Source organism: Hemitrygon akajei, chromosome 31 (assembly GCF_048418815.1).
Source record: "Hemitrygon akajei chromosome 31, sHemAka1.3, whole genome shotgun sequence".
Lineage (NCBI taxonomy): Eukaryota > Metazoa > Chordata > Chondrichthyes > Myliobatiformes > Dasyatidae > Hemitrygon > Hemitrygon akajei.
In genome coordinates, this window is record NC_133154.1 from 36,797,032 (window position 1) to 36,820,314 (window position 23,283).

A 23,283-nucleotide genomic window follows, 5' to 3' on the forward strand; every position below is an offset into this window, starting at 1 on the left:
AATTGTGCAAAAGCAAAGACACGATCGTAGACAATACCTACCACGTTCTCTAAACCTGCCACATGCTTCATTTTTATTCTTTATTCAACCGTCTATCCCTTGACATCTCTGGTTCTGAGCTTGGTATTCATCCTTGGGACCAGGATGGCTCCTACTTGTTTGCGAAGTATAATATAGAACAGTACAAGCCCTTCACTCCATATTTTGTCAACCCTTTGAACAGCACTAAGATCATTCTAACCCTTTTGTCACATGACCTTCCAGTTTTTTTTGTTACAATATTGAAATCAGCTTAACCCTAGCTCGGGTCCTAAATTTCTGGGCTATCCTCATCTTTTTCCACAACTATCTTAAGATGTGGAGCTCTGATTATCATCTCCAGGATGTTTTCTCGCTAACATTCCAAATTCATGTCCAACTGTATTCCTGTGTCCAGTGTAAAATAGGGAAGTGTGCTTTAATATATTTTGTCACTCCTATGATTTGATATACAAATTGGTTAACAAGAAGGAAATATCTTCTGGATGCAAATCCTATCTGGGGTCAACTCTTCATCTACCGCTGCCTCAGGTTTGGCAATTCCCAGTCTCATTTTTTGTGGTCACAGATGCTGATGGAGTCTTTAATATATTGGAACATGTCATTCTGCTGGCAGCCAGTCCTGAGGCAGCTCTACATCACGATGACATTTTCCGTTCAACTTCACTTACCATTGAGGATGATTAAAATAAAATCAACTATCTCAGAGCCAAGATGCTGTATCAAGGGGACATTAGGACCACTTGTGTCCTTTTGTTTCACAGAATCTTCTTAACCTCTTCTGTGCCAGACACAATGATTTGAATAGACTGGTTCACCATTCACCACCAAGATAGGTCAGTCTGGTCTCTCAAAAGCAGAGGTGGAGGTGTATGCTTCATGACCAATTCCTCGTGGTATACAGATCTAGCACTGCTTTCCTAATCCTGTTCACTAGATCTGCAATAGCTCATGATCAAGTGTCGTCAATTTATCGGCCATGAGATTTCAGTGATTATTTTACTAGTTGTGTACCACCAATTCAAACAGGCTCTAGACTAACTGAGCAATGTGCTCAACAGGCATGAAACAGCACATCCTGAGCCTTTAACCAGGCCAACTTAATAAAGTCACTAAATAATTATCCTCAACAAGTAACGTAGTATGAGAGGAAGCACACAGTGGATCACTCTTACGCTAAGATCAGAAGTACCTACCATGCTATTCCACATCCACACTTTGGAAAGTCTGATCACCTGTCTGTACTTCTACTCCCTGAGAATAGGCAGAGACTGAAGACTGCAGCCCCAGTAGTGAGGACCAAGAAGGTATGGACAAGGGAGGCACAGGAGTGCTTTTCGGACTGCTTTGAATCGGTGGACTTAACTTTATTCGGGGATTCATCTTTGAGTCTGGATGAGAATACTGCAGTTGTTACTGACTTCATTAAAACCTGTGGGGTGTGTGCATGCCTACAAAAACATACTGTGCATTCCCAAACCAAAAGCTGTGGAAGAACCAGGAGGTTAGTCATCTGCTGAGGGCATTTGAATCTGGCCACCTAGGTCTGTACAGGAAAACCAGGTATGACTTGGACTTCAAGGGCTAAGAAACAATTCCAAGAGAGGTTAGAGACATCAACTCTGCAGGGTTTATAGGTCATTATTTTCCTCCAGAGCAAAACCCAACATCATGAATGACGGTGAAGTCTCACTTCAGGTGAGCTCAGCACCTTTTATGCTCGCTTTGAAAGGGAGAATAAAACTACAGCTATGAGGATCCCTGCAGCATCCAGTGACCCTGTGATCTATCTCGGAGGCTGACATCGGACTGCCTTCCAGGAGGGTGAACCTTTGCAAGGCAGCAGGCCCCAGTGGAGTACCTGGTAAGGCTCTGAAAACTTGTGCCAACCAACTGGCAGGGGTATTCAACAGTTATTGGCGGAATCTTGTTGAGTGGTGTCATAACAACAAAGTTGCACTCAACATTAGTAAGACCAAAGAATTGATTGTGGACTTCAGGAAGGGTACAACGAAAGAACACAAACCAATCCTCAAAGAGGGATCAGAAATGGAGAAAGAGAACAATTTCAAGTTCCTGGGTGTCAATATCTCTGAGGACCTAACCTGGTTGCAGCTATAAAGAAGGCAAGACAGCAGCTATATTTCATTAGGAGTTTGAGGAGATTTGGTTTGTCACTTAAAATGCTGTAACTACAGATGTGCCACGGGGAGAATTCTGACTGGCTGCATCACTGTCTGGTATGGGTGGGGGAGGGGCAGGGGCAGGGGCAGGGGCGTGTCTACCGCAAAGAATCAAAGAAAGATAAAATTCATCAGTCCCATCATGGGTACGAGCCTCCATTAGTATCCAAGGCATCTTCAAGGAGCGGTGCCTCAGGAAGGCGGCGTCCAGCATTAAGGACCCCCACCACCCAGGACATGACCTCTTCTCATTGTAACCATCAGGTAGGAGGTACAGAAGCCTGAGGGCGCACACTCAGCGATTCAGGAACAGCTTCTTCCCCTCTGCCATCCGATTCCTAAATGGACATTGAACCCATGAACGCTCTCTCACTACTGTTTTAAAATTTATTTCTATTTTTGCACTGCTTATTTTAGCCCAATTATTTAATATGCATATTTATACTTGCTGTAATTCAGTTATTCGAGTGTTATCATGTGTTGCATTGTGCTGCTGCTGCAAAATTAACAATTAATTCTGTTAATTCTGATTCTGATCATTTATCAATACATGAATGCCCATCGATACAACAAAACAAAACGATATTCCTCTGGGGCCAAAGTGCAAAACACAGTATACAACACAAGCCATATATAGCACATATAAGATGGCAAGTAAACATAGTCGCACAAAAATTGAGAGTACTGTGCAGAAGTCTTAGGAACATTTATAGCTAGGGTGCCAAAGACTTTTGCACAGTTCTGTAGAAATTTTATATATTTCATTGTACTGCTGCTGCAAAAAAACTAATTTCATGACATAAGTGATGATAAACCTGATGGTGATGTGGGTCTGTATTATGGACTGAGAGTGGGAAGGGAGCAGGGAGAGGGGAATCGTGGTTGGGAGAAAGGGAGGGAGCCGGAAGTAGAGACATTCTGTAATGACTGATAAACTAATTGTATGGAGTCAAATGACCTTGCCTAGTGTCTTGGGGCCAGGTGTGTCTGCACCTGTGCCACCCCTCACCCTGTCTCTCCTCCTTTGCCACCTGTCCTACACTCCTCCCTGGCACTCCACTCTTGCATTCCTAACATTCTTTGCTCCCACCAGATTTATGAGCTTACTCCGTTCCACATTGACCGATACAGTACTGTGCACATACACACCTAAGACTTGCTTAGTATTGTTTATAACCAAATTCCCATGTGCTGTAAATTGCTGGTGCATTGGTGTTATCGGCAAGGACAAGCAGTTCTCAGCAGTTCGCACATTTGGAATCCAGCTTGTCATTTCACCGATCGAACGCTGGAGGGTATCACCGACAGGAGCGGCCAGTCCCCAGTCCAGCGTGGGCACCGTGATACACCACCCACAGTGTCTTCTCTGCTGGATTACAGCTTGAAGCCTCGTCTTTGCCACTGCTCCACTGCTGCTTTGTCTGGCTCGTAAACAAGGGAAAAGGACTTGCGGCATTTTACATTATCAGTGTCCAGCAGGGTCTTGTGATTACAAGAGAAACATTCAAGACTATCAAGGACAGTTAGACTGCACACCACCTTTGTGCACTGACTCTGATGCCTTCCTGTGGCAGGCAGTAACATGGTCCGCATAGAGTCCAGCTTGCTGATGGGTAGTCCTGCAGTGCCTGAAGTTCTTAATGTCCTGCAATTGTAAAAAGATGCTTTTAAAAAAAGACAAAATACTTTTTAGTTCTTCTCTCCCCCCCCCCCCCCCCAAAAAAAAAAGGCCAGTACGTCTGAACACGCTGCCATCTTACTGGAAGTTGTGACTTTCTTGCATTGCTATAAAAGATCAAAGAACATAGGACTTCATTCCTGTTCTAAACTGGCACAGGTTCACCTTCCCAGCAATATCACTCAGTGAAAGACTTAATCATTGTCATTATTGCTTTTCATGTGTTGGAACTGCATCAAATTGGTTGCAACAGCAGCAATGTTCCCAGTGCACCTCATTTGTAAAGCAGTTCATAGTTATAGAAAAATGCTCTTTAGAATAGATGAGGGGGATTTCTTTAGTTAGAAGTCGATGTATCATTGCTGCAGACAGCTGTGGATGCCAGTTATTGGATCTGTTTAAACAGGTTCTTAATTGGTAAGGATACCAAAGGTTATAGGGAGAAGGCAGGAAAGGCTAATTAATCAGCTATGATCGAATGGTGAAGCAGACTTGAAAGGCCTAATTCTGGTCCTATGTTTTATGGTCTCATTCACTATAGAAGGCATGCTCTTTCATTTAACCATGTAACAATTACAGCACGGAAACAGGCCATCTCGGCCCTTCTAGTCCATGCCGAACGCTTACTCTCACCTAGCCCCACCGACCTGCACTCAGCCCATAACCCTCCATTCCTTTCCTGTCCATATACCTATCCAATTTTTTTTTAAATGACGATATTGAAACTGCCTCTACCACTTCTACTGGAAGCTCGTTCCACACAGCTACCACTCTCTGAGTAAAGAAGTTCCCCCTCGTGTTACCCCTAAACTTTTGCCCCTTAACTCTCAACTCATGTCCTCTTGTTTGAATCTCCCCTACTCTCAATGGAAAAAGCCTATCCATGTCATCTCTATCTATCCCCCTCATAATTTTATCAGACACAATAATCAGATGTATGCACACAGCAGACATAATAATCAGACACAGCTGCCTGATTATGATTTATAATCATAAGATTATTGTAAATCATGCAATCAAATTTTTTCTTCTGATTTAGTTTCCTAATCTAATTTGGTAGTGCTTAAATTTGTTACTTAAAATGGCAGACTTGCCGTTGGCATTTGTGTGATAATCCTCTGCCATGTCACTCCAACAGGCACACGAATGCCACCGTGGTGGAGGGGAGGCCACACCCCTTTCAGAAAGTCATCCAGGAGGTAAGATGACCTGAAGTTCCAAAAATGTGTAAATTTGAAAAAAGATTTGGGGTTCACAACCAGGAATTAGTTAAAGTTAAGACGATGAAGAATTGACACAGAAAGCAATTATGTTTTCACCAGGTTCAGCATAAAGTACACAAGATTCTGCAGACACTAGAAATCCAGAGCAATGCACACAAAATGCTGGAGGAATTCAGCAGGTCAAGCAGCGACTATGGGGGGAAAAAACAGTCAACATTTTGGGCTGAAACCCTTAATCAGTCCTAATGGAGGACGTTGACTCTTTATTACTTTCCATAGATGCTGCCTGACCTGCTGATCTCCTCCAGCATTTTGTGTGTGTTACTCAGCATAAGGTAGGGTTTTTTTTCATCTGAATGTAAGTAACTTGGAAATGATGCATCCGATATGCTAATCTGTCTTAACTGGTGTAACTGAGTTGAATCCTGCTCACCTTGCTTAAGTAACACCCCAGGCCCCGACTTCCAGCCGCCATATTGGTTTTCTGATGTTTGTGGCCCCGCTGGTCAAATGACACTCTTAAGTCCGTGGAATAGCTAAAGGAAAATTGGCAAGCTGGGCCTCAATCCTGAGACTCTTGCCTTGTGATTTTTTTTTAAATATTTTTTTTGTTTTAACAACTCACTCCTACTGAAGACCACTTCAGCTGTTTCTGAGAGTCTAATCCAGGTCACTTAAACGTGTAATTCCTCAATCTGCAATAGTTCAATTTACAAATTTGACTATCATTGATAATGTGAAAGACTATAATAGTCAGAATGCTGGCTCAGCTTTTTGCTGGGACATTATAATAATGTTAAGAGACCAGTCTCTAATTTAGAAGCTTAAGCTTCGTTCCTCAGCATACTATGCCGGGGACTGTATAATGCTGACAGACTCGGCCAGTTGGGTGCCATAATCAGAAAGCCTTTTGCCTTGGATAATGCAAGCATTCTACTTACCGTAGATTCCGGACTACAGAGCGCACCTGATTAAAAGCCGCAGGCTCTAATTTTAGAAAGAAAATCAATTTTGTACTTGTACAAGCCGCACCGGATTTTAAGCCGCAGGTGTCCCACGTTGTAATATGAGATATTTACACAGAAAGATATTACACGTGAGGATTTTTTAACTTTTAATTAAATCCGTATGGTAACATAAACAAATACATATTGCAAATGCTTTTTTTCGAACCGTGCCTGTAACACGGCTACTTTTAAATATACATACGTATCGGTAACACACAAATTACGTTGCGTATACTTTTTTACTGAACAGTGCACGAACAACATTCCAATATCTCCTAACGACTGGTAAAAAAATATATACTGCAGCCTACCAGGAAAAGTTATTAATCGCCTTTAACTTAAAAGCTGCATCATATGTTTGCAGCGTTCTCGCGCGGGTCTAATGCGCTCACCCCCTCCTTTCCGTTTATCGCAAACCGGTATTTTCCCCACAAGACGCGGCGAAACCGGATGTGACGTCATAGCATCCCGGGATGTAGTACAGAAAACAAATATACTTAAAACACTTCTAACTTTAACTAGAAAATACTAACAAATGAATTACTAAGCGAAAATATTATAAACTAAATAACTGCCATAAAGGCAGCACAATGCTTTTCTTCGAGTGTTTTCCATGTTGATGAGGGTGAGTACAAATGACTGATTTACAATAATTTAATTGTGAAAGTGCGCTTGATTTATCGTACAATTTCATTGGACCTCTGTGAACTACTCATCAATTTTATTGGTCTACTGTTACGAGGCAAAATGTTTTTGGCGGCATGAAAAAAAACCATGCATTAGCCGCACCGTAGTAAAGGCCGCAGTGTTCAAAGCTGTTCAAAGCGTGGGAAAAAAGTAGTGGCTTATAATCCGGAATCTACGGTATTTCCTTGATATATTATTTGGTTTCATGATTGCAAACCAAGGGCGTCTGGTTCTTAATAAAACTGACATTTTAAAAAATCAACTTTCTTCCCACCTTTGCCACTGCAGATCTGGCCAGTGATTTCAGAAACCCTGTACAGGCATCAGGCTGATAATCGGATGGCAGAGCGATGCTGTCGTTGCCTGCGCTTTGCAATCAGATGTGTCGGTAAAGGATCTGCCATGTTGATTCAGCCTCTGGTATCTCAGGTGCGTGTGTGCTCACATGCCTAGTGTCTCTTTGCTTCAGTGAATGTGTAGGTTGAATAACTGGGAATAAGAAATAATTATTGAGCCGTAGAATAATAAGCTGCCACCAGAACCATAAAAATTGTACTTTTGGTAGCCTTAGGTACACAGTGGCACAGATGTAGACCTCAGTGTTGGTGGCCGGGTTAGATCATGACCTCCAGTGCCCTCTGTATGATGTTTCCATATTTGCCGTGTGATCACATGGTTTCTATTCATGTACAAGGACCGTATCCCAAAGATACATGGGTGGGTAGGTAAATTTGCCACTATAAATTTCCCCTTGTATGTGGGTGAGTGATAGAAACTATCGTGAGTTGCTGGTAATGTGGGGAGAGTAAAATGAACTTGTAGTAGGGTGAGTGTGAGTGGGTGCTTGATGTTCTGCATGGATTTAGGCCAAAGGGTTTGTTTACGAGCTGTATGACTGTCTTTGTTAATGGATGGTTGCTGCAAGGATAAGTTTGGAGTCACCAAAGTGGGGTGTGGGCTAGATGGAATTTTAGAGAGGAGCAGAGCACTGGGAAGTGATGGACAGGAATTTAAAAATAAGAATTTTTAAATATATGGATTTTTCCCTGGCTTATAGCTGGAAAGGGTTTTTTGCTTTCTTTTGTGTCAGACACCCTCTCTGCCTTGCAGCTAACACTGATCCAGTTTGCAGATGGGAATGGGGAAACTTTCTTTTAGCCTAAGCTCTGTTCTGCACTGCATAAATCTTTCCAATTGATACCTTTTTGAGCTTGCCTTTCTGCCTCTGTTTATGCGACATTTTTCCGTGAGGTGGTGACTTCACATCACAAAATAAACTGGAATCATTCAGAGTCATATCTTGTGAATTCCTATAATGACATCTTTCATCTTTTTAACCCCAGATGGTGAGCGTGTACCAGTCCCACCAACACTCCTGTTTCCTATATCTGGGTAGTATATTGGTGGATGAATATGGCAGTGAAGAGAGCTGCACACAAGGTCTTCTTGAGATGATGCAGGTTAGTTGATGAATTATGCACACATTTTTGTTGGACTGTTTTATAAGTCTCCTGATTTGACCCTTGTATGTGGGTCAAATTCTCCCCATTTGACCCATTGAATTGCATGATCCAAAATATCTTGCTAAATTACTTTATTATTGTCCCATGTATTGAGGTACAGTCTTTTTAAAAAAAAAATGTCCTGCATACCATTCTCAATGAGTTGATCGGTCTGATAGTACAAGAGAAAACAAATAACTATGCAGTTACAGGGTGCTGGATCATAATGAGGCAGATTGTGGGGTCAAGAGGCTGGTCTTCCAACCTGAAAATGTGGGTTCTAATTGAGATGTAGCAGAAGTCACTGTAAGGATATTCTTTTGTAAAGCTTTTTTGAAAAGAGTTTAGACATTATTGGTTCTTTGGCCTACCTTTAACCTATTTGAAGATCGATCTAACATTTCACTCCCACCCACAAACCCCAGACAGCATCCCACTAATCCAGACAGCATCCTGGTAAATCTCCTCTGCACCCTTTCTGAAGCTTCCATGTTGTAGGAGCCATGTATCTGTTTTCTGTTTGTGTTGTATTTTGTGTTGCACATTTATTATGGGTAATTTGTCACCTGGGTTGGGGTGTGCTAGAAATAAATGAGCATAGTTACATATTCACACTTTGTCTTAGTTGGTTTTAGTTTAGTTTAGCAGTTTGGGAGGCAGCCTGAATTAGGCAATCAACTTTTTTGTTGACTGCTTAATTACTCTTTTGCTCATTTCTAATATTGTTATAAGATCATTAATCTTTGCTGGTTTCATAATAAAGGATGGAGCATCCTTTTCAACTTGGAACTTAGTTACTCTGGAAGTGCATCATACGATGTCAACTCCTGTACTCAGTCTCAGCAGTTCTGGTTTATTTTCAAGTGACTGCTACACACATCTTTCCTATAATGTGGTGCCCAAAGCTGAAGTCTAACTGGTGTTTTATAGAGCTGCAGCATTAACTTGCGGCTCTTGAACACCATCCTGTGACTAACGAAAGCCAATACACCTTCTTAGCCACACTATCAACTTGAGCTGCACCTTTTAAGGGATCTACGGGCATGGACCACAAGATCCCTCTGTTCCTCCAAGTTAGGAATCCTGTCAAAACAGCAAAATGTGAGTGACCGTCAAGGAAGAATGAAGCATCGAGGTGAATATGGAGGTCGTCAGCGGTCACTCTCCTCAGAAGCCACGAGTAGATGGTAGTTGATAGCTTGCTCTTCTCGATTCTGACGGGAGGATATTTTTTGAAATTCAAATATTTATGTGATTATTTGACTAGCTTATGTTGCTCTCGTTCAGTTTTCCCCCTTGTTGCAGATTGGCGGGTTGAGGTTCCGGGTGGGCAATATGTCAGTTTTTGTATGAGGGAGGTTTAGGAGTTTGTTGGTGCTGTGTTTTTTGCAACGGAGGGGGTTGGGGTTTTGGGGTTAGAGGGTTAATGACACTCTAGCTGCTGTTTTCTGGTGTGGGTGATCTGTTTTTTGTGCAGGGGAGGTTGGAGTTTGCAAGCTTTTGTATCTTTTTCCTTTTCATGTGGGAATGAGGTTGAAGTCTTTCATGGTTTTCCTGTATTTCATGGCTATCAAGAGAAGAATATCAGAGTTGTATTGTACATGCATACATTGACAATAAAATGAACCTTTGGGTGCCACTAACGCATGTGGGAAATGCTGTGACACAGTAGTTATGTGGTCAGCAGTTTATTTATCAAACATAATTTATCAAGCATTTGCCTGCGTTTCCAGTGAGCCAAATGATTACAGCACTCACCACTGAAATGTTTTTAAAATGTTTGCTTGTGATTTCTTTCAGGCGTTTTGTGGACCAACATTCCATCTTCTAGAACAACCTAGAGGGTTCCAGAATCATCCTGACACTGTAGATGATCTTTTTCGATTGGCAACAAGGTATTGAAAACTTTCCTTGAAGGGTTATTTGGTCTTTGCCAGTTTTTCACAACTTGAACATCGTGGTTTGTTTATTTATCAAGATACAGTGTGAAATAGGCCTTCAAAACGTGCTGCCCAGCCAGCGCCAAATTAACCTTGGCCTAATCATGGGACTATTTACAATAAGCAAAAAACCTACCAAATGGTGCGTCATTGGACTGTGGGAGGAAACCCACGTAGTCATGGAGAGAACGTACAAACTTCTGACAGACAATGGTGGGAAATTGAACCTGCTTCCCTGGTATTGTAAAGCATTGTGCAGATCACTTTGCTACTGTGCCAATTTTCTCATTAAATGCAAAGGAAACTAATGCTGATCAGCAAAGCTTCATGTGTGCTTGAGCATGTTTCAGGACTGGTGGTCTGAGGTGCTTGTAGTGGCCTTGAATGTGATGGGCATCTTCAGTTGGAAGTGGGTGTATGCAGTGTGAAGCAACTAACAGCTACTGCCTCACAGCTCACTGACCAGGGCTCAATTCTTTCATATTCCCTGTACAGAATTTACACTTTCTCCCCATGACAGTGTAGGTTTCCTCCAGAGTCTCGAAGATATGAAAATTAGTATGTTAGTTGGTCACTGTAAATCTCTACTTGGAGACGAGACAGATGGTGGAATCTGGAGCAAAAAAATCATAGGAGCTTATCGGGTCAGGCAGGATCTGTGGAAGAAAATAAACAGTGGACATCCTCATATTGGTGACGGATATAATCTAGGGGAGAATATATTAGAGAAATTTGGTGCTAAGTGATTGCTATGTGAGCCAAAATGGCAGCCTCTATGTCACGAAGAAATATAGAAGCTAACTTCAGTGCCACCATGGACATGAATATAGACCTGGTCATTAGGACAGGAATCATGCCTCGCTGCTGACTAAATGCCATTATTTTATAAAGTTGCTGCTGGTTTCTGAGAGGAGAATGGCTGCAAGATCAGCTACTGTGTGTTCCTCAGTTTTCAATAGTTCTCACAAGTGTGTTGTTGCCAGGCTGGCATTTATCACCCAAACTTAACTGCTGCAGTCTTTTACAGTGTAATTAGGAGATTCAGGATTTTGAATTCATGATGTTGGAAAGTGTGTGGTAGTCTGTTTCAAAGACAATCATCCAGTAGCACTTGTTCTGAGAGATTGGTGATGAAACTTATCAATTCCTGCCTGAGAAACAACTTGGATCCATTTTAATTTGCCTACCACATGCCAGGTCCACATCTGATGACATTCCAACCCTGGAACACCTGGACAGCAAAGATGCATACACCAGGATGTTCTTTATCGACTATAGGTGGACATTCAAAACTATCATCCTCTCAAAACTAATCAATACTCTTCAAGACTTTGGCCTCAACACCTCCTTGTGCAACTGGATCCTCAATTTCTTCACTTGCCATACCCAGTCAGATGAGCAACAACATTTCGTATACAATCATCAGCACAAGTGCACCACAAGGCTATGTGCTTACACCACTGCTCTACTTGCTTTACAGTTAAGACTGTGTGGCTAAGCACAGTTCCAACGCCATTTTCAAGTATGCTGACAATACCACTGTGTGGGCCAAGTCAAAGGTGATAATGACTCAGCATATATGAGGGCAACTGAAAAATCTGGTTAAGTGTGACACAACAACAATCCCTTGCTCAGTGTCAGCAGGACCAATGAGCTAGTTATTGACTTCAGGAGCAGGAAACTGGAAGTCCTTGAGCTAGTCTTCATTGGAGGATCAGAGGTGAAGAGGGTCAACAACTTTAAATTCCTTGGTATTATCATTTATGAGTTCCTGTCCTGGGCCCAGCATGTAAGTGAAATTACAAAGAAAGCATGGCAGCGCCTCTACTTCCTTAGGAATTTATGAAGATTTGAAGATTTTATAGATGCGTAGTGGATAGTATATTGACTGGCTGAATCATAGCCTGTATGGAAACACCAATGCCCTTGAATGAAAAATCCTACAAAAAGTAGTGGATGCTGCCCAGTTGTTCACAGGTAAAGCCCTCCCCACCATTGAGCACATCTACACAGGTTTGTCACAGGAAAGCAGCATCCATCATCAGGCACCCCCCCCCCCCCCCAACCCATGTCATGCTTTCTTCTCGCTGCTGCCATCAACGAGAAGCCTATGGATTCTCACCATCAGGTTCAGGAACAGTTATTACCCCTCAACCATCAGGCTCTTGAACTAGAGGGGATAACTTCACTTGCCCCATCAATGGACTGTTCCCACAACCTATGGACTCTCTTTCAAGGACTCTTCATCTCATGTTCTCTATTTATTGTTTGTTTATTATCATTATTTTTTCTTTTTGTATCTCCAGTTTGTTGTTGTTTGCACAATGGTTGTATGCCCAGTTGGTGCAGTCTTTCATTGACTTTATTATGATTAGTAGATTTATTGAGAATGCCTGCAAGAAGATGAATCTCAGGATTGTATATGGTAACATAGATGTACTTTGATAGTAAATTTACTTTGAGCTTTGTAACTGAGGAAACTTGTCCCTTGTTGAGAACTTTGGCAGCTCGGTGACGCCATCTATAATCTCTGTTACAGGTGCTACCTTTGTTTTGGATATCAAAAAAGATCATCAACGTAAATAGAAATTTTTATTTTCAGTCACCAGGTCGTATCTGACCTGAATATTTCCAGAATTTCCTCTTTGTTTCACTTTTTAAGACATAAAGGCATAGGAGCAGATTTCGGCCATTGGGCTCTGCCATTGCATCATGGGTGATTTATTATAGCCCTCAACCCCATTCTCCAGCCTTCTAGTAACCTTAGATGCCCTTAATAATCAAGAACCTATCAGCCTCCACTTTAAATATACACAATGATTTCTGACTGACACAGCTGTCTGTGACTGAATTCCATTGATTCACTGCCCCTTGGTTTAAGAAATCTGTGTTCATCTGTATTCTGAGGCTGTGCTCTCTAGTCCTAGTCCTAGGGTCCCCCACTATCAGAAACCTCCTCTCCACAACCACAGTATCTAGGCTTTTAATACTCAATAGGTTTTAACGAGGTCCTCCTCCATTCTTCTAAACTCCTGTGAGTACAGGCCCAAAGCCATCAAAAGCTCCCCACAGGTAAACCCATTCGTTTCTGGGATTATTCCTGTGAGTCTCCTCTGGACCCTCTAATGCTAGCACATCCTTTCTTAGGTAAGGGACCCAAAACTGATCACTGCCTTATAAAGCCCCAGTATTATATCCTTGCTCTTATATTCTTGTCTTCTCAAAATGAATGCTAACATTACACTTGCCTTCCTTACCACTGACTAACCTACAAGTTAATTTTAGGGAATCCTGCACGAAGACTCCTAAGTCCCTTTGCACCCCTGGCTTAATGTTTTTTTGGATTGACATTTATCTGGATTTTCTGCAGATTTTTTATGAACTCATTCCTCTTTTACCTGAGCCCCAGAGGAGTTTTGAAAAGCCAGGCCTCTTTATTGATCTGCTGTAAAGAGTGCAGAGACCTACAATCCTCTCAAAGACTCAGAATGGTTACAGCATGGCATGTATGGGCCGATTTGAGGTGGCAGAGCCTGGGCCTGAGCCAATGTTTAGCTGCTGGAGCAGACTTGGAGGTGATTTGAAGCAGCAGAGTTGAGATAGTAGGGCCCTGGTCCAAGAGTGACAAGCAAGTGGAGGTTTGACCAATTTAAGCGCCGGGCTATGGGCCGAACAAGGAGGTGGGCCCCGGGCCCGATAGTGTATGGAAGCGGTAGGGCCCTGGTCCAGGTGCAAGAATCGACATGCTGTATGGCTGATTTTAAGCAGTTGGCCAGCTGGAGAAGATCAGGGTGTTGAGGCCGGAGGCAAGTGACTGGCTGGTGTGCTCCGCGAGGTTTACTCATCTCCTCGCTGAACTGAAGCCGTGGCTCCTGGATCAGCTGCTGTGATGCCTGCACAGTGGCTTTGGGATTGCTTTCATCAGCTTCAGTTACTTTTATCGTTTGCCTGCACAGTGGGTGCTTGAGTTCTCTTGGGTTTCTTTGTTTTATGGCTCCCTATAAGCAGACACATCTCAGGGTTGTATATAGTGTAATAATAAATGTACTTCCAACTGTTCACAATTATATGATGCAAGAAAGAAGCTATGTTTTTGGAACACTGTCTTGTATCTGATGGTAATCACCTTCTGGAGCTATGAAGCTGTTGCTTTCTGTATTAATGTTTTGCTGGCAACAGTGGGGCCAGGGTAGTGTAGCAGTTAGTGTGATACTGTTACAGCTTTGGGCACTTCAGAGTTCAATTCCGGCACCGTTCTGTAAGGAGTCTTTATACATCTTCCCTGGGTTTTCCCTCAGTGCTCCAGTTTCCTCCCACAGTCCAAAGACATACCAGGTAGGTTAATTGGTCATAGTAAGTTGTCCCATGATTAGGCTGGGGTTAATCGGGGTTGTGGCGTTGCTGGGGTGGTGTGGCTCGAAGGCCTCCTCTGAGCTGAATCAATAAATAAGATAAATGCTCCTTCAGGGGTTGTTCAATTACAGCTTTTCCATAGAACAAATCATAATTCTTTCAACATCCTGCATTTCAATGTATTCATTGGTAAACAGAAAGAGATTAAAAATTCTAGTGCGCTCAGTCACGTATGCAAGTGAATTCCTTCCCTGGCTCTGGAATCCTGTGCCTTCGGGTGATTTGCTGCAGTTTCCTGGGGGGGAGAAACCTAAGGAATGGTAATTTTCCACCCACGTTCCATGTTTACAGCAATACCAACTTAACAATCTCTACTCATAATATTTTTCTTCCAAAAATAATCATAAGGCGTTTCTGTCATAACAAATTCCATAAATGTAGTTCCCTAGTGCAAGCTGCTGGGAATTTATCAAATGTTGGCCTCTGTGGGATTATGGGTCAGTGATCAGGTCTGTTTTATTTTATCAGCTGACAATGATGGAGCATTCCCTCGGTAAATCAATTAAATATGTATTTTTTTAACTTTTGCTTAATCTGAAATAGCATCTCCCTGTGCAGAAAGTTTTGGTAGGTTGCAAGTCTGCAGTTTTACCTAGCATTAGGAAAATGTTTTGAACCAAGCCCTTTCCCTCTATGGTTCAGTGCTGGATCAAAAAGCCATCTATACCAACATTCTGCGTGTTAATATGGCACAATGTATCAGCAAATTTGTGGATGACACCAAGACTGGGTAACACACACAAAATGCTGGTGGAAAGCAGCAGGCCAGGCAACATTTATAGGAAGAATTACAGTTGACCTTTCGGGCCGAGACCCTTCGTCATGACTAACTGACAGAAGAGGTAGTAAGAGATTTGAAGGGGGGAGGGGGAGATCCGAAATGATAGAAGACAGGAGGGGGAGGGATGAAGCTAAGAGCTGGAAAGTTAGAACCATAGAACATTACAGCACAGAAACAGGCCTTTAGGCCCTTCTTGGCTGTGCCAGACCATTTTTCTGCCTAGTCTCACTGACCTGCACCTGGACTACATCCCTCCATACCTGTCTCATCCATGTACCTGTCCAAGTTTTTCTTAAATGTTTAAAGTGAGCCCACATTTAACACTTCATCGGGCAGCTCATTCCACACTCCCACCACTCTTTGTGAAGAAGCCTCCTCCCCATGTTCCCTTTAAACTTTTCCCTCTTCACCCTTAACCCATGTCCTCTTTTTTTTTTTGTCCCCTAGCCTCAGTGGAAAAAGTCTGCTTGCATTCACTCTATCTATACCCATTATATACCTCTATCAAATCACCCCTCATTCTCCTACACTCCAGGGAATAAAGTCCTAACCTATTCAACCTTTCTCTGTAACTCGGTTTCTCAAGTCCTGGCAACATCCTTGTAAACCTTCTGCACTCTTTCAACCTTATTAATATCCTTCCTGTAATTCGGTGACCAAAACTGCACACAATGCTTCAGATTTGGCCTCACCAATGCCTTATACAACCTCACCATAACATTCCAACTCTTATACTCAGTACTTTGATTTATAAAGGCCAATGTACCAAAAGCTCTCTACCTGTGACGCCACTTTTAGGGAATTTTTTATCTGTTTTCCCAGATCCCTCTGTTCTACTGCACTCCTCAGTGCCCTACCATTTCCTTGTATGTTCTACCTTGGTTTTTCCTTCCAAAGTGCAATACCTCACACTTGTCTTTATTAAACTCCATCTGTCATTTTTCAGCCCATTTTTCCAGTTGGTTCAAATCCCTCTGCAAGCTTTGAAAACCTTCTGCACTGTCCACTACACCTCCAATCTTTGTACCATCAGCAAATTTGCTGATTCAATTTACCACATTATCATCCAGATCATTGATTGGCAAAAGGGATACACAGCTGGAAAGGGAGAGGATCATGGGATGGGAGGCCTGGGGAGAAAGAAAGGGGGAGGGGAGCACCAGAGGGAGATGGAGAGCAGACAAGGAGTGATTGTGAGAGGGTCAGAGCGAGAAAAAAGAGAGAGAAGGGGGGGAATAATAAATAAGGGATGGGGTAAGAAGGGGAGGGGGGCATTAACAGAAGTTAGAGAAGTCAATGTTCATGCCATCAGGTTGAAGGCTACCTAGACGGAATATAAGGTGTTGTTCCTCCAACCTGAGTGTGGCTTCATCTTGACAGTAGAGGAGGCCATGGATAGACATATCAGAATAGGAATGGGACGTGGAATTAAAATGTGTGGCCACTGGGAGATACTGCTTTCTCCAGCAGACCGAGCGTAGGTGTTCAGCAAAGAAGACTATCAAAGCTTGCCCTAGGATCTGGACCAGCTGAAAATGGCAGATGGAATTTAATGCAGACACTTTGGTAGGACTGGCACATTGAACAGTAAGGCACTAATCCACAGATCCATAATTCCTTCAAAGTGATATTACAGGTAGATAGGTTCAAAAGGGAGCTTTTGGGATGTTGGCCTTCATAAATCAGAGTACAGGATTTGTCTTGTTTGGTTGAAGTTGTACCAAGTCTTTGAGGCCTAATTTGGAACACTGTGTGCCGTTCTGGTCACTACCTTCAGGAAAAATATTAATGGGATTGAAAGAGTACAAAGAACATTTACGAGAATGTTGAGGACCTGCGTTATAGGAAAAGATTGGATAGGTTAGGACTTTATTCCCTGGAGCGTAAGAGAATGAGGGGAGATTTGATAGAGGTAGAAATTTTTGAGGGTATAGATAGGGTTAATGCAAGCAAGCTTTTTCTCACTGAGCTTGGGTGAGTCTAGACCTAGAGGTCATAAGTTAAGACGGAAAGCTGAAGTATTTAAGTTACCTGAGGGGAAACTACTCGCTGTTGCAAGTGTGGCACAAGCTGCAGCGTAAGTGGTGGATGCGGGCTTGGTTGCAACATTTAAGGGAAGTTTGGATAAGCACGTAGGTTGGAGGGTATGGAGGGCAGTGGTCCAAGTGCGGGTCAGTGGGACCAGGCAGAGTAACAATTCTGCCTGAACGCGATGGTCCAAAGGGCCAGTTTCTGTGCTGCAGGGTTCTATGGCTCTAGAGTTGTGCCACTTGAATTTATCTGTTCCTGATAATCTCTGGTTTAAATAATGAATTGTTCCTATTTGCACTTCAGAAAGAAAGAACAATGTTTCTGTCATGCCTTTTAATATCTTTTCCAGGGCTTCAAAGCATTAATTTTGAACTATGATCGCTTAGAAATGTGGCAGCTAATTTACATTTAGGAAAAGATGCTACAGTCAATATAACAATGATCTGTAATAGTGATAGAAAATGTTGCAAGCATTTGGCATTTTCAAAGAGAAACATACACGACTGTTGTACGTTGAGTTTTATAAGATTGCAGTTATATTTATTTATTTTTATATGGTGCATGGAGCCAGAGTAACAATCATTTTGTTCTCCTTTGCACTCGTGTAATGAAGAATGAGAATTAACAATTTTGAATCTTTTATTTAATATTTTGAGATGGGTGGGGAAATAGTTGGTGCTGGGAAAGTAAAAGGGGGTTTTCAGTAGCAAAGAAGGTGAGAGAAGAAAGAAATGAGTTATTGGGAGCATGAATAATGTTTCATCTGCATAATAAAATAATGTACAGAGAATCTTACTGCACAAAAAGAAAGTGGAGAAACTGGCCAAAGTTGTTACAGGCAGTAATGGCCAGTTCTGATATGGATTGAAAAAGCAAGTTGCCTGAAGTTGGAAAATTCATTATTGGGTCCGGAATCTGTTTTGAGCTTGACCAGATCAGGAATATTGAGCAGATAGTATCTTGGCATTATTTCATGCAAGTATGAAGCATTACTATGTACCATAACAAATGAAACAGTTTACTGTACTTTATACAAGTGCTATGCGACCGACGTGTATGTGCCTAAAACAATGCTGTGAGAACATCACAGCTGAACCCATTACTTCACAAATGTTGAAATAGGTTTTCCCATTGGGATAAGCACTGTGAATCCTGGCCGGTTGCCTTGTTTCGTGTAGGGTCAACCTCTTCAGTCTACAGGTGTGATGAGATGCCCACAAACCTGGAACATTTCTGTCCCATATGGTTAAGTATCATCAATTTAAGCTGTTTTAACAAGTTTAAAATTTTCCTTTAATTCTGAAGCTTTAAGGTTCTTGGCATTGTCTCATTTTAGTCATAGGTTTAAGTTGACGATAGGTGATTAATTTTCTATTGTATAAACCAGAATCAGATTTATTATCACTAACTTGCATGTTGTGAAATTTGTCATTTTGTAGTAAATTGCAAGGACACAGAAATAAGTAGTCCAAATAAAATGGAATAATGAGCTGATGTTTATAGACTATACATCTGATAGTTTGTACTGTATGTCATACATTTTGCAGAGTAATATTGAGCCAAACAGATGTGGTTAATCACTCACGCCAGTAATCCCTCTGGTTGTGCCTAATAATCCTACTCTAATAAAATGGAAAATCATCTAGGGTTTGTGAAAAAGGATGTGGAAGCCAGAGACAATATTTCTGATTATCTTTCAGTAGTGGTCCACATGACATGATCTGGAAGTGGAACACAGTTCCACAGAGTGCTGAATGTCCTCGGTCTGGGAACAGAGAGCAGAATGAGGTGAAGTCATTGAAATGAACACTTTTCTTTACAGATTCATTCAGCGAAGCCCGGTGGTTTTAATCCAAAGTCCAGTCATGTCTTTGATTATTCGTTGTGCGTTGGCTGCAACAACGCTGAACCATCGTGATGCTAACTCCAGTGTGATGAAATTCCTGCAGGATCTGGTTCATGTTGCGACAGTCAATGAGGTGAGTATGCACTTAAACCACGGTCTGCTATATCTGATCACCACTCACTTTACAAACAGTTTTTATCCTTGCTGGTGTGGTTCGATTGTTGTATTCTCTTTCAATGGATCAACAGACAAACTCCATCCATCCATAGTGCATACTATCCAGTAACACTGTACACGGCTCTTGATTGTGCTGCATAGTACTAGCGTGAACACAAGGCAACTTGAACCCATTCCAGTTTGTCTGCCGGTGCAACAGGTCCACAGCAGATGCCATTTCATTGGCTCTTCCACTCAACCCTGAAAAATCTGGGCAGTAAAGATGCATGCATCAGGATGTTCCTTATTGACTACAGTTCAGCATTCAACACTATCATCTTCTCAGAACTAATCAGTAATCTTTGGCCTCAGTTCCTCCTTATGCAACTGGATCCTCAATTTCCTCACTTGCAGACCCCTATCAGTTCAGATTTGTAACAAATGTCTTCTCCAGTCTCCATCAGCACAGGTGTACTACAAAGCTGTGTGCATAGCCCCTGCTCTACTCAGTTTACACTTATGACTGTGTGGCTAAGCACAAGCTCCAATGTTGTATTCAAGTTTGCTGACAACACCACTGTTGTAAGCTGAATCGGAGATGGTGGTGAATCAGCATATCGGAGGGAGATTGAAAATCTGGCTGAGTGGCACCAGAACACCAACCTCTTAATGTCAGCAAAACCAAGGAACTGAATTTTGACTTGAGGAGGTATTCGGAAGTCCATGAGCCAGTCCTCACCGGAGTTCAGAGGAGGAGAGGGTCAGCAACTTTAAATTCCTCAGTGTTGTAATTTCAGAGGACCAGCACATAATGCAATTACAAAGAAAGTGTGGAGCACCTCTACTTAGGAGTTTGTGAAGATTTGGCATGACATCTAAACTGACAAAGTTCTACAGATGGGTGGTGGAGAGAATCACAGGCTGGTATGGAAACACCAATGCCTTTGAACAGAAAATTTACAAACAAGTACCCAGTCTAGCACCAGTAATGCCTCCCCACCACTGAGCACGTTGGCACAGAGCAGGAAGGCAGCATCCATCATCAGGAACCCTCATCACCCAGGTCAGTGCTGCTTTCTTGCTGCTGTCATGAGGAAAGAGGTACAGGAGCCTCAGGACTCACACCACCAGGTTCAGGAACAGTTGTTACTCTTCACCCATCAGGCTCTTGAACCAAAGGGGATAACTTCAGTTGCCCCATTACTGATGTATTCCCACAACCTATGGACTCACCTTCAAGGGCTCTTCATCTCAGGTTCTCAATATTTATTGCTTATATATTTATTATTATTATTATTAGTTGGGTTGAGTTGTCCTCTGACCTAATTAATTTTCAATTATTATTATTTCTTCTGTCTTTTTGTATTTGCAGTTTCTTTGTTGTCTGCCCTGTTAGACCAGTCTTTCATTGATTCTATTATGGCTCTGGCTCCAGCTTGAACTTTGACTGCCAGCACCTCCTGGTCAAGACTTTAGATGCTACCATTGGATCCCCCTTCTCCCAACACCACTTTGCAACCCTGGGTCTCTCAGCGTACCCCCCCCCCCCCCAATCAACTCTTGGATCCTCAGAGCCTCTATCTTCCTCCCAACCCACCTTCCCGACCACCTCTACATTGGTGAGACCCATAGTAAAATGGGGAACTGCTTCATGGAGCACCTCCACTGCATCCACCACAAGCAGGACGCCCTGGTGCCCAAACATTTTAATTCCCATTCCTGTTTCGACTTGTTAATCTGTAGCCTCTTCGTGCCAAATGAGGCCACCCTTAGGGTGAGGAGCAATGCTTTATATGGAATCCTTTCTCCTTCCAGTAAAAATATTCATTCACACCCCTTTCTCTACTCCTAACTGACCTTTTACTTCCCCTTGGGTCTCCTCCTCCTCCTCCCTTTTCTCCTATTGTCCACTCTCCTATCAGGTTCTTTCTTCTCTAGCCCTTAACCATACCAATGTACCTGGCTCCATTTATCACCTTTCCAGCTAGCCTCTTTCCTCCCTCCCCCACCATTTTAGTCTGGCATCTTCCTCTTCTCAGTCCTGAAACGTCAACTGTTTACTCTTTTCCGTAGATGCTGCCTGACCTGTTGAGTTCCTCCAGCGTTTTGTGTATGTTGCTTTATTATGATTATTTATTGAGTATGCCCACAGGAAAATGAATCACAGGGTTGTATATGGTGACATATGTACTTAGATAATAGATTTGCTTTGAGCTATTGAACTTTGAAAGCAGTCTGCCGTCCTTTGGTTAAATCTAGCAGATGTGGGCATAAGCATTTACTGTGGCCTTACTGGAGATCCCACATGACCTGACCAGCTTTTGCCCCAAGGGCAACCCTAACACTGGCTGCAGTGGTAATTTATTTACGTTTGGAATTTTATTCTATACAATTACTGGCTACCTTTGCCTTTACTTACAATAATAAACCGTTAGCTGTGAAATGCTAAGGGAGCATTCTCTAAGGAACTTTATAAATGTAGTGAAACTACGGTATGTTGCATTTCACTGAATGGTTCTATGTACATGTGACAAATAAATCTGACTCTTCCTCTGGTTGCTCTACTTTGTGCAGAGCCAAGGCTTTATAAGTTACTGTCGAGCAATGAGCAAGACATTGACCTCTGTAAGCAATATCATGGCCTTAAAGGTGCACACTGTCCCACATTATTTTTACAAATGTACAAAAATGTATTCACTCACAAAAACATACAATAATCAGTGGTGTACAAAACTATTTACAATTTAAAATTAAAATAAGATTGCTATATCTACAAAACAGTCAAGCCCTTGAAGGGCCCACCATTCTCAGAACTGTCCCACTGGGCCTGTAGAGACCGCAAGCTCCATCTCCAGGGGCACTCGGGCTGAATGTAACCATGGAAAAGCAGCAGGCAGTCAACTCAGGCAGAGCCCAAGACTGCCCGCCACCTGGACCAGTAAATTACCTGCCTGGCCAGGCCCAGAAGTAGGCTGACCAGGAGAGCCCCCATCCATACTGGATGACCATTGATCATCAGTATAGGGCTGAAATGCAGTCAGGATTTGCGGAGCTCTGCTTGAGATGCCGTAATACTGTACTTGTAAATCAGGAGATCCTCAAAATGTGTTCAGTGTCCAAGTCAGATGACTAATTTTACCTGTTACTTTTCAGCATAAGGAAGACTTTGAACTTCGAAAGACTCTGGTTCACGGATTCCTGGGGGAGAGTGGGGCATTGTTGGTTGCACAGCTTGTACAGGCCTGCTGCTTCTACCTTGTGCCGAGCATGCTTGGAAACGTGGCCGATGTTTTGTGGGAACTCCGCATTTTTGATCGGAAGGTGAGCTGGGAATGGAAGCTGGGTGATACCTTATTTCCTGACCTTGTCTGGTGATTTTTTTATTTTTGGGTAAGTGTACTGCATATGCAACAATGGTAGCAATAGGTCATTTGGCATCTTGCTCCTTACCAGTAAGAATATGGCTGATTCTACACTTTTGCACCAGTTCCTAATGTCCTTTGCTTCTGTTTGTCAAAAGCCTCTTCCTTAGTATGGAATATAGTCATTGACTAAATTTGCAAAGCCCTCAGGAACAAATCATTACAAATATTTATAACCCTATTTTAATTCATGGATGACTCATCCCTGAGGCTTTTCTCAATTTCTACTTTCTCTCAGGATAGTCTCCCTTGATTTCTACTGAAGGACATTACCTTCGGTCAAGGAATGAATTTAGCAAATCTACACTCAGTGGCTACTTTATTACATACCTCCTGTACCTAATAAAGTTGCCACTAAGTGTAGTGGCACTAACT

At 42.4% G+C, this 23,283-nt stretch overlaps 1 protein-coding gene across 2 annotated transcripts in view; it reads left to right on the forward strand.

Annotated features, from left to right (window-relative positions):
* LOC140719219 (transportin-3-like) overlaps positions 1-23,283 on the forward strand; it is an 81,154-nt gene that overhangs the window by 50,361 nt on the left and 7,510 nt on the right. For both annotated transcript variants that reach the window (XR_012096872.1, XM_073033661.1), the window contains exons 16-21: positions 5,039-5,099; positions 7,106-7,246; positions 8,161-8,277; positions 10,120-10,214; positions 19,307-19,463; positions 22,640-22,807. Coding sequence is in view for 1 of the 2 variants with exons in the window: in XM_073033661.1 (XP_072889762.1) it covers positions 5,039-5,099; positions 7,106-7,246; positions 8,161-8,277; positions 10,120-10,214; positions 19,307-19,463; positions 22,640-22,807 (739 nt within the window). In the remaining variant the exon portion in view is untranslated. The remainder of the gene's footprint in view (positions 1-5,038; positions 5,100-7,105; positions 7,247-8,160; positions 8,278-10,119; positions 10,215-19,306; positions 19,464-22,639; positions 22,808-23,283) is intronic.